This window comes from Lampris incognitus, chromosome 16 (assembly GCF_029633865.1).
Source record: "Lampris incognitus isolate fLamInc1 chromosome 16, fLamInc1.hap2, whole genome shotgun sequence".
Lineage (NCBI taxonomy): Eukaryota > Metazoa > Chordata > Actinopteri > Lampriformes > Lampridae > Lampris > Lampris incognitus.
In genome coordinates this window covers 36,316,013-36,329,639 of record NC_079226.1, presented here as the reverse complement: position 1 = coordinate 36,329,639, position 13,627 = coordinate 36,316,013, and the positions used below count along the sequence as shown (strand labels likewise).

At 46.5% G+C, this 13,627-nt stretch overlaps 1 protein-coding gene across 1 annotated transcript; it reads right to left on the bottom strand.

Moving 5' to 3' along the window:
• Nucleotides 1-98: 98 nt before the first annotated feature.
• Nucleotides 99-8,146, bottom strand: mavs (mitochondrial antiviral signaling protein). The gene is made up of 5 exons (XM_056295915.1): nucleotides 8,072-8,146; nucleotides 5,455-5,577; nucleotides 4,976-5,156; nucleotides 3,441-4,081; nucleotides 99-3,257 (listed from the first exon to the last, which is right to left on the bottom strand). Exons 2-5 carry the CDS (start codon nucleotides 5,575-5,577, stop codon nucleotides 2,496-2,498), a joined length of 1,707 nt encoding a protein of 568 aa, XP_056151890.1. The 5' UTR covers nucleotides 8,072-8,146; the 3' UTR covers nucleotides 99-2,495.
• Between the last annotated feature and the right edge of the window lie 5,481 nt (nucleotides 8,147-13,627).

The window sequence follows — 13,627 nt, the reverse complement described above, 5'->3', positions numbered from 1 at the left end:
GGAGGAGGCCAGCGGATGTTTTTTTTTTTTTTTTAGAAACGAGGTTTATTCTTTATTATTTGGCACATTAAATAGCGGGACTTGTTTTGACTATTCCGATTTTATTTGGTCGAGTTTTCAATCAGCACACAGAATCACGGTCACAAACCGTAACGGTTTAGACGAAAGCTCAACAGTTATCACAGATATTTCCGCAATATAGGAAATGGGATACCTGTTTAACTGTGCGATGGAGTGGCTTCAGAACAATGTTCAAAATAAGCATTCATTCTATAAACCCACTTCTGTTGGAAATGTGGATTAAACGTCACGATTCATACCAAGCAGCTCTTTCAAATATTTGTTAAAATGCATTAAAATGCATGGGCATGGCCATTCAATATATACAAATAAATACAGAAAGTGCATTGGACACTACAAAACTATATACCCAGCAAGAGAACAACCATGGATCATGATATAGGTATTCTTTTGGGGTGCACATCAATGAAATTCATGGCCTTGATTCACTTATCTGTGGTGCATTGGAGTGCAACTAGGTCAAGGGCCTAATCAAGAGATTGCTTATCAGACAAGTATATATATATATATATATATATATATATATATATATATATATATATATATAAAATGCATCATATGGACAAAAGTATTGGGACACACCTCTTAATCATTGAATTCACGTTTCATTCAGACCCATTGCCACAGGTGAATAAAATCCAGCAGCTAGCCACGCAGTCTGCATTTACAAACATGTCTGAAAGAACGGGTCGTTCCGAAGAGCTCAGTGAATGCCAGTGTGGCAATGTCATAGGATGCCACCTTTGCAATAAGTCAGTTCATGACATTTCTTCCCTGCTAGATATTCCATGGTCAACTGTAAGTGGTATTATTGAAAAGTGGAAGTGTTAAGGAACAGCAACACAGACCACATAAAGTCACACAGCAGGGTCGAGTGCTGAGGTGCATAGTGCGTAAAAGTTGCAAACGCTCTGCTGACTCAATAACTGCAGAGTTCCAAACTTCCTCTGGCATTCACATCAGCCAAAAACTGTGTGCCGGGAGCTTCATGGAATGTGTTTCCATGGCCGAGCAGCTGCATGCAAGCCTTACATCACCAAGCACAATGCCAAGTGTCGGATGGAGTGGTGTAAAGCACGCTGCCACTGGACTCTGGAGCAGTGGAACTGTGTTCTGTGGAGAGACGAATCACACTTCTCTGGCTGGCAGTCTGATAGATGAGTCTGGGTTTGGCAGATGAGAGGAGAACGTTACCTGCCTGACTGCATTGTGCCAACTCTAAAGTTTGGTGGAGGAGGGATATTGGTGTGGGGTTGTTTTTCAGGGGTTGGGCTAGGCCCCTTAGTTCCAGGGAAGGGAAATCTTAATGCTTCAGCGTACCAAGACATTTTGGACAATTCTATCCTTCCAACTTTGTGGGAACAGTTTGGGGAGGGCCCTTTTCTGTTCCACCATGACTGTGCCCCTGTGCACAAAGCAAGGTCCATTAAAGACACAGTTGGGTGAGTTTGGTGTGGAAGAACTTGACCGGCCCGCAGAGCCCTGACCTCAACCTCATCGAACACCTTTGGGATGAACTAGAACGGAGATAGTGAGCCAGGTCTTCTCGTCTAACATCAGTGCCTGACCTCACAAACGCTCATCTGGACGAATGGGCATAAATTCCCACAGACACACTCCAAAATCTTGTGGAAAGCCTTCCCAGAAGAGTGTAAGCTATTATAGCAACAAAGGGGGGGGGGGGGACTCCATATTAATGCCTATGGATTTAGAATGGGATGTCACAAAAGCTCCTGTAGGTGTAATGGCCAGGTGTCCCAATACTTTTGTACATATATATATATATATATATATATATATAGTATAGTATATGTGTGTAGGAAAAAAACTTTAATTCATAGCAGTACAACATCTATCTTAATATTCCGCTCCTCTTTGTTGAGCACTTTTATCAACACCATTGACGGTTTCCGAAAAAAAAACCCCACTATATATATAATATATATCTCCATCCATTATCGGAAACCACTTATCCTGCTCTCGGGGTCACAGGGATGCTGGAGCCTACCCCAGGAGAGAGAGAGAGAGAGCTATCAGTACACTGTATTTGTGTGTGTTAACAAACCTCATACTTGCAGTACGTACATAAGAGCTGAGATTATAACTGAAAATGTTCTTGAAATGAACTGAAATCAAATGGGCTATTACAGTATTTGGTCTTTGTGGATGGATGGGTTTAGCCAGCCCCTAATGAACAGAGAGAAAAAAAAATCAGCTAACAATAGACAAAGCGCCGATTAAGCATTCAAAGTTCGGCAAAGTCTTCTAGCAAATGTTAAGTTATCTAAACCCAGAGAACAACTTATTTGAGCCTCCACAGTCCTTTGACTTCAATAAGGCAGCATACTCTTAAGATTCTTTTTGAGACGCCTTCAAACACAAGTGCCCTTCCCTTAAGAGCCTTGTATCCCCCCTTAATTCTTCAGCTTCCATGCCACCAACAGTGCACAGGTGCTCACTCCAGCAGCTGTCAGAAAGTACTTTGTATTAGGTGACAGTATGAACCTGGATAACCCCTCCCTTGGATTCTGTTGGCCCTGGTCTGGTGCCAACTCAACTACCCCAGACTCAGCGGGGTGACAGTTCTCGGGTAGGACAGAAGCAGGCTCTTTGGTCAGCACACTGGTAGCTTCACCATTGAGGATTTGCGCCTGTTGTTCCTCAGGTAGGTGGGCTTCTTTTCCAGGGGCCTCCTCGGTTTTCTGTGGAGATGTAGATGGCACGCTTTCAACCCCAGTCTGGCTCTGGGTGTCACGGTTATGAGCAGGAAGGCCGTTTGATGCATGTACAGCATCCCACAGCATGCTTGGCGATTGGCCCGTTTGGTTCTGAATGGACGGCCCCTCTGCCACATGAACTACGTTCACCAGCACCTCCTGCCTTCCCAGTGAGCTCAGGCAGTTTGACTCATAGTAGTTCTCCTCAGGCTCATTGTGGAGCAGTGACGCTGACGGAGAGTCGCTTACTTCCAGGCGGTCACTGTCACCAGAGTAGGGTTCCTCTGCTGGTACAGAAATGGTAGGGGTGGCATTATTTTGTTGGATACTGAGGAGCAGCCCAGGCTTACTAAGACACACATCATCCTCATGACTGAGAGAGGGTGTTGGACTGTCAATACCAGCCAGTAGTGGGGTTGTGGAGCCTGTGGCCTCTGGCTGCTGACTGTATCCAGAGACCTACAAGTGAAACCATATCCGCCGTTAAGTTTTTTTTTTCCTTTCATTATATTCAAAAAAGATATCTACATTGCAAACATAGAAATAGATCATTTGTTCATATTTGGTGGCTTTTAAACCCCCGAAAATTCTTGTTTAAAATGTATTGGTTAGAAATATTTTGCTATTTTTGTACATTTTTACCTGGGTGATGACAGACTCTGAATTTTCTTCACGCCGCAGGGCATCGGCGGCCACGTTGTGCAGTGGTGGGGCGGTGTCCTGGACTGGCAGCTTCTCTGGAGTTAAAAATGTGGAAGATGACCGAGTCGCCTCAGCCGGGTCTATCCAGTCTGAAGCTGGACTCTGTGATGCACCGTCCTCCCAGGTTGTTGTTGTTTGGACAGAAGCAGCGGTTTCATATTGATCGACAGCAGGTAGTGGCTCAGGGCTCATGTCAGAGCCAACTGATGAAACTTCGCCATCTCCAGGAATTTCTCTGTGAGATGGTGGTGCTGCCGTGGCCTGATGGTGGGGGGCTTCAGGGGAAGGGGGAGGTGTTGGAAGGTGTGGCACCACCACAGCTGGGGAAAATCGTGGGGTCGTGAGGTCGGGCTCTGAAGAGAATACAGCCTCAGCAGGTTGGGGGGCGGGGCTTGGGGTTGGTTCTGCCTGCGCGGGGGCTTCTGGAGGGGACAGAGCCTGCTCTGACCCGATTGGTGGGGGAGAGGCCGCAGCCTGCTCATTGTCAGCACTTTCTAGAGGAGGAAGAGGTTGACTGGCAGGGGGTACTGGATGGACATGAACCCTCACAACATCGGATGGAGGGGGGGATGGATTGGGATCTGGGGCAAAGCAGAAAATAGGATCACTTAACTTAAGAACAGTGCTGTACGAAAAGATAAAGACAAAAAAAAGCATTATCCAATTATTATGCAAGTATCTCTTATGCCTTCTTTTGATGTGGTTCTCAGTCCAGTCCTCTGGATTACACTACTACTGCTGGTTTTATATACTGCCTGGTCGTTTATTATTATTTACCTGATATTCCAGGTCTAAAACCTCCCTGATTGCGGGCTGTCATTCAAATGAACACTTAACGCCGTCAATAAAGCCAACCATATTGTATATACTGCACTGTAAATTGTACGTATACTGGTACGCTTTGTCATGTCCATCTACCTCAGGCATGTATGCAAGTAACCTGCTAACATCTATTTCAGCATCTCTGATATATTCTCTGCACCACATCACCTCTTATTTCGCCTGTATAAGTCAATCCTTGTGTATATATATCTGAAGATAATTGTGTTGTAGTGTTGTCATTCTATGTTAAGCACACTGAGAGAGTGGGGAGTGGGGAGGCATCTCCTTCTAGACTGCCGGCCGGAGAGACGCAGTTGGTGAATGCATGCGGTACGAGGGTGGGTGTTTGAACTAAAATAGTGATCGATTGGCCACTAAATTGGGAGAAATCAGAAATGAATTTAGATAGGTACACTGAGAGAGCCACGAAACCAGAGTCAAATTCCATGTATGTGCAAACCTACATGGCCAATAAACATGATTCTGATTCTAATAGGAGGCTGGAATAACTGGAACAACGAGAGAATGTCATTAACTACCTAGCAGAATAGAAAACCAGCAGTACTGCTGGTACCCAAGAACTAGATTGAGAATCACTGCTTTATTGGAGCCACTGTACTGACGTGAACTTGGCAGTTTACTTGACAACTTACTGCTCAGGCCTCTCAGAGCGTTGTATTCGGCTCTGATCTCAGCTGCCAGAGTGTCATGCTCGCACGCCTCAAGAGCCCTGATGAACTCCTCTGGCCAGGTCTCCCTCCTTTGCAGACAGTCCAGAAGAAGCTGCATTGCATTGAAATTCCCCCTGGTTTCTCGTTTTGCCTCGATTTCTTCCTGTTCACGATAGAATGTGTAGCAAATACATCCACCCATCAGTGAAAGTGGTAAACATTATATCTAAACACGATGCAAATAGCAGTTACAGCTAAATGCTTCTTTTTCTGAGGTGCACTCTCAACATGGTTTTATTTTTCATAAAGGTTGACTTGCTAGGGTTTAGTGTTTTCCATGTCAGCCACCAAGTAGGCCAAAAGTGTGACTTTACAATTTGGGCTAATGGAAGACACCCTTGGCAGGATGTGAGACCAAACGATCTCTGAAAAAAATTCTAGTTGAACCTCAAAAAACGTACCCTGTCATGGGAAGTCAAGCAAGGCAGGTACGGCATCACATGGGTCACTTTCACAGTGTTCACAATCAGTGACATTTTTTGCCGCACGTAGCCATTGTATAGTTTATCTCTGGCATATGCCATCTGTGAAAGGAGAAGAGATCAAGAACACAAACCAAAACAAACAGAATATTTTTTGACATATTTCAACATCTTTCTTCTGACATTCAGAAGTTACCTACACAATTTTTATTTTTTTAAATTTTATATTTACAATGTTGGTAAGGGCTTCAGTATGGCCAGAAATCATTCCTGGCTACATTCAGTTCAGTGAGATGTTATTCCAGGAAATGCCAAACAACTTTTCTATTTACGCCATTTAAATTTGCCAACTGGAAAAGGACACTTTCATTAAAGTAGCTGCAAAAATGTGACGATGAAACTCTATCTTTGATGGCTGCAAAGTCCTGAAAATGAGGGATTTTTTTTCCCTGGTCTACCCTTGTGGAGGAAAATGAAAGTGAAACTGAAGATGATGACATGCCACACCAAAAAGAAATACCACTTTTTCCACATAGGGGCCTTACTAAAATGGGCGCAGTTGTTTTAATGAATATGTTCCCAGCCCCGACTCTGTTAACGCAAGGGACATTTCAAGGTTAGGAATTCAATCAAGCCAGGGTAGGAAGTAATCCAACAGATCTTTGCTAGTAACTGATTAATAACCTCCAGACTCTTGAGGTAACTTTATATCAGGAGCTGCTTTGGCAGTTCAGCCGCGCAATAGAAAAATGCCAGCGTCTCATTTTATTCCAGATACACCTCTGGGACATTTCAACGGGCGGGAGCATTTCAAGGTCCAATGGCAAACTAGGGCACGCCACTTTGTATTGGATACACTTTAAACCCTTCTCTCTGTTTATACTTACACAGTCAGGTGAAAAAAAATCTTTTGTCAAATGGGGGGGGTGGGGGGGATGTTAAAAACAGTATCTGGTCAACACCAGCCTGCATCAAACTGGAGAGCATGTTAAACGTTTACCATAATCTGTAACACCCGCTGTCAACTGGCTGGTTGGCTTTGCAGGGGCTCAAAACGATGGCACGAGTGACTTGAAACGTAGACAAGGAGCAAAGTCTGTTGCCTTTGCTGAGCACCTTTCTATCATTATCAGACTGAAGTGGTGGCTTACAGCCATAAAGTGCCTACTATCTAAACCAGTGGTTCTCAACCTTTTTGGGGTCCTGGACCCCCTGCATATTTTTGATCTACCCTGAGGACCCCTCCACCTGAACTTGGGGGAGGGGGGTTGCAATTTGATAGAAACAGTAGAAACTGCATTTTAAATTGCATTATAGCATTTATTCACTCTTTGGGGCAAAAATAAGAGCTTTCAGTTGTAACTTAGATATAGTTAACAAAACAGAATTCTTATGCAGTAACTTTCAGATATATGTAACAAAACAGAATATGTATTCAGTAACTTTCAGATATATGTAACAACAGAATTTTTACGCAGTAACTTTTAACAATGCAAACGGGAGCGAGATCTCTTATTAAAATACACTTGTGAAACAGATGTAATTAGAGAAAAAAGTCCTGTTACCCTTTATAGTTTAGGTAGATAAAGGTCTCAGTCACATCTGAGTAAAATAATCCTCTCTATAAATGTCATAGGATCTTATTTTAAAAGCCATTTTATTTTCACGGACCCCTTGCAATTACACCACGGACCACTAGGGGTCCGCGGACCCCCGGTAGAGAAACACTGATCCAAACTACTGTAAACGGTTATATTCTTGCCCGGTGCGGGATTCGATACGGGGTGTATTGCACCCCAAGGCGACATCACTAACCGCTCGGCCAAAGGGTCAGACCCGTTAGATAGGGACTAACGTGTCTTATTAGTAGTTTACACTACTTATCACCATGCCCGATTGGCAGACGGAACGGGAAAAAATAACCACGGTGAAAGCCATTATTTTTGTCTCTTATGCATCACCTGCAGAGAGATTCGAGTTGGTTAATGAACAGAACAGGTGAGGCGGGGTGGAAAAGAAGAGCACCTTGAACCAAGGGCGACTGTGCAGAGCTGGCAAGGCCTTGAGAACCAGAGCTTCTCGGAGGACCGGCTGGCTTTCACATCTCAGATCAGATTTCACATGCTTTGGCGGAAATCGTCAGAACTACCGCTTTGAACAAGCTTGCAGAAAACGAGACGACTGATTACAGTGAAGTTGTGGTATAGGCACCCTGTGGTGGGGGCACGAGGAAACGTTGTCTGCGTCGACGTTTTATTGCATAATAGCTGTCTTTTTTGGGGGGGGGGCGGACAGATTTCAGCTTGTTGCACTCGAGACGGAAGTGAAGTGTGGCTTGGCAGGACAACGGAGTGCGCAACATGAAGCTCCGCTCCTTCATATTTCACAAACGCTGTGTCTACAGCACGTGGGACTGCGCGTTGATTCAAGCACGCGAATCTGAAAAGAACCAGCCAACGTCACGGCTGTCATATTAGTTCATCACTAACAATTGGCAACTCGACTGTATTACAAAAAAACAAAACTGAAGGAGACTCTGCATCATACAGCTGTTACACACAACAGAAATTAGACTTTAAACAGTATAAACGTTCACCTTCGGGGTTTTGGGAAGACCTGCGGCACACCTCCTCAGGACGCCGGACCTCGCTCGGCAGCGCTCTACGGCTTCTCCGAGGGGTCGCCGGCCCCACGCTATGGCGCCGCTGGACCCCGCCCAAAGCGCCGGGTCCTCGGTCACCATTGGAGAAGAACGCCGCCAATCAAAGGGATGGCCAATAAGAAACGTCCCGTGGTTGCAAGGCGGGCGCAGGGTAATCCAGAGCTCCCCGATAAAGCGGCCTCTCTTCCTGGCCGGTGTGACGTCATCCGGTTTTTTACATCCGTCTAGTCCTCCATCTAATGCCTTCGCGCGAACTGCGAAGGAGAGCAAGATAGAAATGATGTAATTAAGACGCATCTAGCCAGAAAGATTTAGTCAATGATAAACAAACAAACAAGCAAACAAACAAACGGAAAGCCAGAGTGGTCAACGAAACTGAAATCGGCTTCCGATTCGTAATTTAAGGGGGGGAAATGTACCGGCTCGATCAGAAACCGAATGATGAAAAACCGGAAGAAAAAAAAAACCGAACAAAGAAAAAACCCCAGACTCATCAAACCTGGACTAGGTTGACAGAAGGTGCCTCCAGGCTCTCTGATTTAAGACTTTCACACAAAACAAAACAAAAACTGCTATAGACTCATCAAACCTGGCCTAGATTAAGAGCCTACGGACTCTTTGAAACCATGGTTCAGATTTGTCTCTCTCTCTTTCATATCTCCTGTTTGATCCATGTTGTTTTATGTGTTTATCAACCTCTCCTCTGTCTGTGTGAGTATGTGTGTCCCTATCTCTTGGGGTTGATGGCCTGACTCTGCTTTCTGCCCTGCTGTCCCTGGTCCTGCCCCCTCTGCATCCCATGGACCTTCCCAGCCATTAGCCATTAACTCGACTCTTAGTTTTATCCTTTTCTCAGCGGCCTCTCCAATGCTTGCTTCTTCCTCTCCATTCTTTGTATGCGTGTGTTGTGTATCTGAGTGTGAATGTCCTGCATGAGTGAGTGCGTCTGTCTCCGAGGTGTTTAACCCCCTTCCCCACCATCATCACCATCTCCGTCACCTCTCCATCCCTTCCATCCTGGCTGTTGCTGCGGCCTCGTGGCTGCCCATCGTCCCTGTTCTTCCTTCTGTCAAGGCCTCCTGCTGCTTCGTCTGGTTTCCTTACCTCGTCTATTTTGTAACCTCATGGTGATTTTAAGGTTAAGAGGGAGGGAAATGTGATGGGAAAATCACCACTTACGGAAAATCAACTGGCCTACAGGATGATACAGTTAGCTTGCCAATGTATCTTAACTATTAAAACCATATATGCTCTAGTATATCTGACCAATGAATCATCATCGGTGGTCATTCGGGTTCAAGTATGACTGTCCTTTAGGATGCCTGTGTGTGACAGCTTTTTATGTGGAGAGGCTGATGCACCTGCAGCCACCACACAGTCCTTGGTAAGGGGTGGCCAGAGTCCAGTTGCATGGAGAACCAAGATGATTGGGGATCACCCTTTGTTGCAGCCTTCTTCCGCCTTCACTAATGTTGTGACCTGGAGATGTCTTCTGCCAGTTCCGCCGATTAGGTCTTTGTTGGATCGCACTTTGTCTGGAACCTCCCCCTTGACCTATCCTCCTTGGGTGACCCTACCAGGAGCCAAGCTCCGGACGGCATAGCTCTTGGGATCATTGGTATACGCAAGCTTCCCCACCATGGCAAGGTGGCGATCCAGGAGAAGAGACCAATGAATATCATAATCATTTGTGTGCTGAGGAAGAGAGGACGAAGCACAGTGCTTGACCTTGGCTGTCAAGCTTCCCAGACAGCAAAATTAAACTGGGCCAGATCCGGGCCGGATGTATCACAGCAACTGGTGCGGATCCGTTAGTAGGCCACACTCTGGCCAGAGGTGCGGGGCGGTATAGGAGTGGATGTGATTGATCTACCAGAATCAGTGCAGAGGTGGGGGGGGGGTCTATGGGCAGATGTGATTCCTATGCGGATCTGCCGGACTGTGGGCGGATCCGGCCCAGTGTCAGGTGCTATGAGGGTTAGATTTATGGATCTCATACTACCTCGTTCCATACTCTTATCTCCTGTAATCCATCTGTCAATCTCTCGCTCCATCCTACCCTCACTCGTGAACAAGACCCAGAGATACTTGAGCTCCTTCACTTGGGGCAGCAACTCATCCCCAACCCGGAGGGAGCAATCCACCATTTTCTGGTGGAGAACCATGGCCTCAGACTTGGAGGTGCTGACTCTCATCCCAGCCATTTCACACTCAGCTATAAACTGCCCCAGTGCGCGCTGGAGGTCTCGTTCTGATGAAGCCAACAAAAACCACATCATCTGTGAAGAGCAGAGATGCAAGTCTGAGGTTCCCAAAACAGACACACTCCTCATCTTGGCTACGCCTTGAGATCCTGTCCATGAATATCACAAACAGAATCAGAGACAAGGGACAACCTTGGCGGAGTCCGATACCCACCAAAAACGTGTTTGACTTTGTGCCAAGAACACGGACACAGCTCTCACTTTGGTTATACAAGGACCAGATGGCTTGTAGCAACTGCCCCGGTACCCAATACTCCCGCAGTCCCCTCCACAGAGTGCCCCGGGGTACATGGACGTAAGCCTTCTCCAAGTCCACAAAACACATGTCAACTGGCTGGTCAAACTCCCATGCTCCCCTGAGCACTTCCGCAAGGGTAAAGAGTTGGTCCATTGTTCCACGGCCAGGACGGAATCTGCATCCTCCTGGATCCGAGGTTCGACAATTGGTCAGAGCCTCCTTCCACATCCCAAGGACCAATCTGCAATGCCGGAAGTTGGCACGCCCCGGTCCCCACCTTTGCCTGCCGCCCAGCCTACATTGCACGCTACCCCGATGCTCATTCCCGCGTGTGGTGGGTTCACGGGGTGGTGGCTCCATGTTGTTTTTTCAGACTGGGCCTGACCGGGCCCCATGGGCCAAGACCCAGCCACCGGACGCTTGCTGGCAAGCTCCCCTCCCAGGTCTGGCTCCAGGAGGGGGCCCCGGTTTCCCTTTTCTGGGTGAGGTGCTGTAACTCTGCTGGTGTAAATTAATTGTTTTTTTTGGGAATCGCTCTTAGTCTGGCCCCTCCCCTGGGACCAATTTGCCTTGGGAGACCCTACCAGGGGCTATTGCCCCTGACAACACAGCTCCCAGGATCACCGGGACACACAAACCCCTCCACCACGTTAAGGCAACGATTCTAGGAGGAGACTTCCTGTGAATGTTTTATGAATTCTTACCCTGACCATAAGGATGTGGCCCACCTGGCAGTTAGACCTGAGAACTTTTCTTATGGTCCTCTCTGGACCCACAGTGTCTCCTCCTCCAGCGTTGTGGCATTCTCCAAGGCCAGCATCAGGTTGGTGGAATGCCACAGAGTGATAAGTTACTGCTGCTAGCCTGTATCTTTGTACCAAAATATTGTGCATAAAATACTTAAGCAGGTGTACAATAAACATTCAATTCAATAAAAGATAAAAATATAAGTTACATCTGAGAGGATGACTAGATTTTTAAAAAAAGCTATTACTTTCTCCAAAAATAGTCACAAGACGTGAAAAAGCTGGAGGGTACAAAGCTGGAGTTAGTGGACCCGTGTGAAGAATTGAAACCAGGTCCTCATCTGGTTTCAATTGACAATTTGATTTCAAATTGGTTTCAATTGAACTGATGACCTCACATGGTCATCCATATGCACGCTGCGATGAAGTCTCTGTTTCAGTGCATGCTCCAGAAGCTCTGTAAAGATGAATGAAGACATAGTTGGCCGTGTCTGCGGGTGAGAAGCCGGATGTGGGTGTGTGTCCTGGTCGCTGCGAAGGGGCCTCCTCTGGTCGGTCGGGGCTCCTGTTCAGGGGCGAAGGGGGAACTGGGGGGAATATCGTGACCCTCCCACATGCTACGTCTACCTGGTGAAACTCCTCACTGTCAGGTGAAAAGAAGCGGCTGGCGACTCCACATGTATCGGAGGAGGCATGTGTAACCAAGTTAAAATTAATGTTTTTATTTTATTTTGTTTGAGTATGAAATATCACCAAATCCTGTCTGTGTGCTGTTATTTGTGTTTACTACATTTTATTTTATGTCATTATTTACTTTTATGTGTTTTACAACGACCGTCATATACGTGTACTGTCGCTTTAAGAGAGAGGTCTTATGGGTACACGGAAGACGGAACGCGGAAGAGGCCATTTTTGTTTTGTGGGAGGAGTCTCAAGCAGCAATCGAGCCGAGCCACACGTGTTTCTTACCGTGGGACAGTTTTGCTGGTTGAGGAGAACGTAACCTTGAGTATCCCTGTAAGAAGATACTGCAAGCTGTGGGATAAAATACTTGTTTATCCTTTCTTACATCGGAGTCCCGTGGACGGTTTCTACTTCTAACGCACACGAGTGGAGTCCGGGCAGTGGTTGAACTTCGACCCCCACGTCCGTAAGAAACACCGCTCCCGCTGGAGGACTGGACGGTTGTCGAAGGGTTTGAAACCAAAATAAATGGCAAGGTGGGCCAAATAGAGTCCTGTGTGTCCCCGCTCCTTCCTTGATGATGATGATGATGATGATGATGAGAGACTGAGGGCCCCCCACAACACCTGGGGCCCCACACAACTAGAACACAACGCAGAGCTACTGATGAGAGTGACGGGCATGCAGCAGGCTGGCCAGCATAGAACAGCATAGGACTGCCCCCGTTACATTGGTGCCGTGACCCTCCTGGATCCTGAGAGTGACATCAGTTGCTCGCCGCGGGAGGCTGCTGTCGTCATCAAGCCCCAGACGTCCTCAGGTATTTCTACAGACTGTACACTCATGTTACAGTGGACTGGAGTTGAGCTGTGTGGACACTGGACAGTCATAGCTGTGGTTACCATGGACTGGACTTGTGAACAGGACATTTGTATATACTGAAGGAAGAAAAACACACGAAAAAAAAAAGGAAAAAAAGGTTAATGTTGATGTGATTGAAGGACTCGTGTGAATAATCTATTGATCTAAACTACTGGATATGTGCATATGTGATTAATCTATTGGTGAATTTGTTGATTGTGTGTGATTGTTTCAATCTCTTAGTGATTTCTAGATTCAATTATTTAAATGAATTGAGCTTTTCACTTTTTTATTTTATTTTTTATTTTATCTGAGTGTTAGAGGTAGGAACATGGCAGAGGGGGGTTCGTACGTAGGTGGGGGTAACATTGCTGATCAGGATCTTTTGGATCGCCAGTGTGCTATGGAGAGGGGGTACCAGTTAGATGTGGGTGGGGGTTTACGGCTAGGTGTAGGTAGGAGTTTCGGGCAGCTCTTAGAGGGCGGGGAACCAGACACCAGAGCACCAGGACCTAGAGACCCGACCACATTTGGCACTCCTCAGTTCACCTCCACACGCTACGTAGAACGGGCCAGGCCAGGTATCAGCGAAGGGGCTGTGCTGGGTAACAGCGAGCAGCCAGTGGGTGAGTTAGCCATGCTCATTACTCGGTTAGCAGAGAAGATAGGAGAGTCAATCACTGCTAAGCTGCAGGAA

Excerpts from the sequence above, each read along its gene's own strand:
- mavs (XM_056295915.1), bottom strand. The coding sequence starts at position 5,577 with ATGGCATATGCCAGAGATAAACTATACAATGGCTACGTGCGGCAAAAA. Across the intron at positions 5,157-5,454 it reads GCTTGACTTCCCATGACAGG|GAAGAAATCGAGGCAAAACG; the intron begins GTACGTTTTTTG and ends TATCGTGAACAG. Across the intron at positions 3,258-3,440 it reads CAGAGTCTGTCATCACCCAG|GTCTCTGGATACAGTCAGCA; the intron begins GTAAAAATGTAC and ends TTTCACTTGTAG.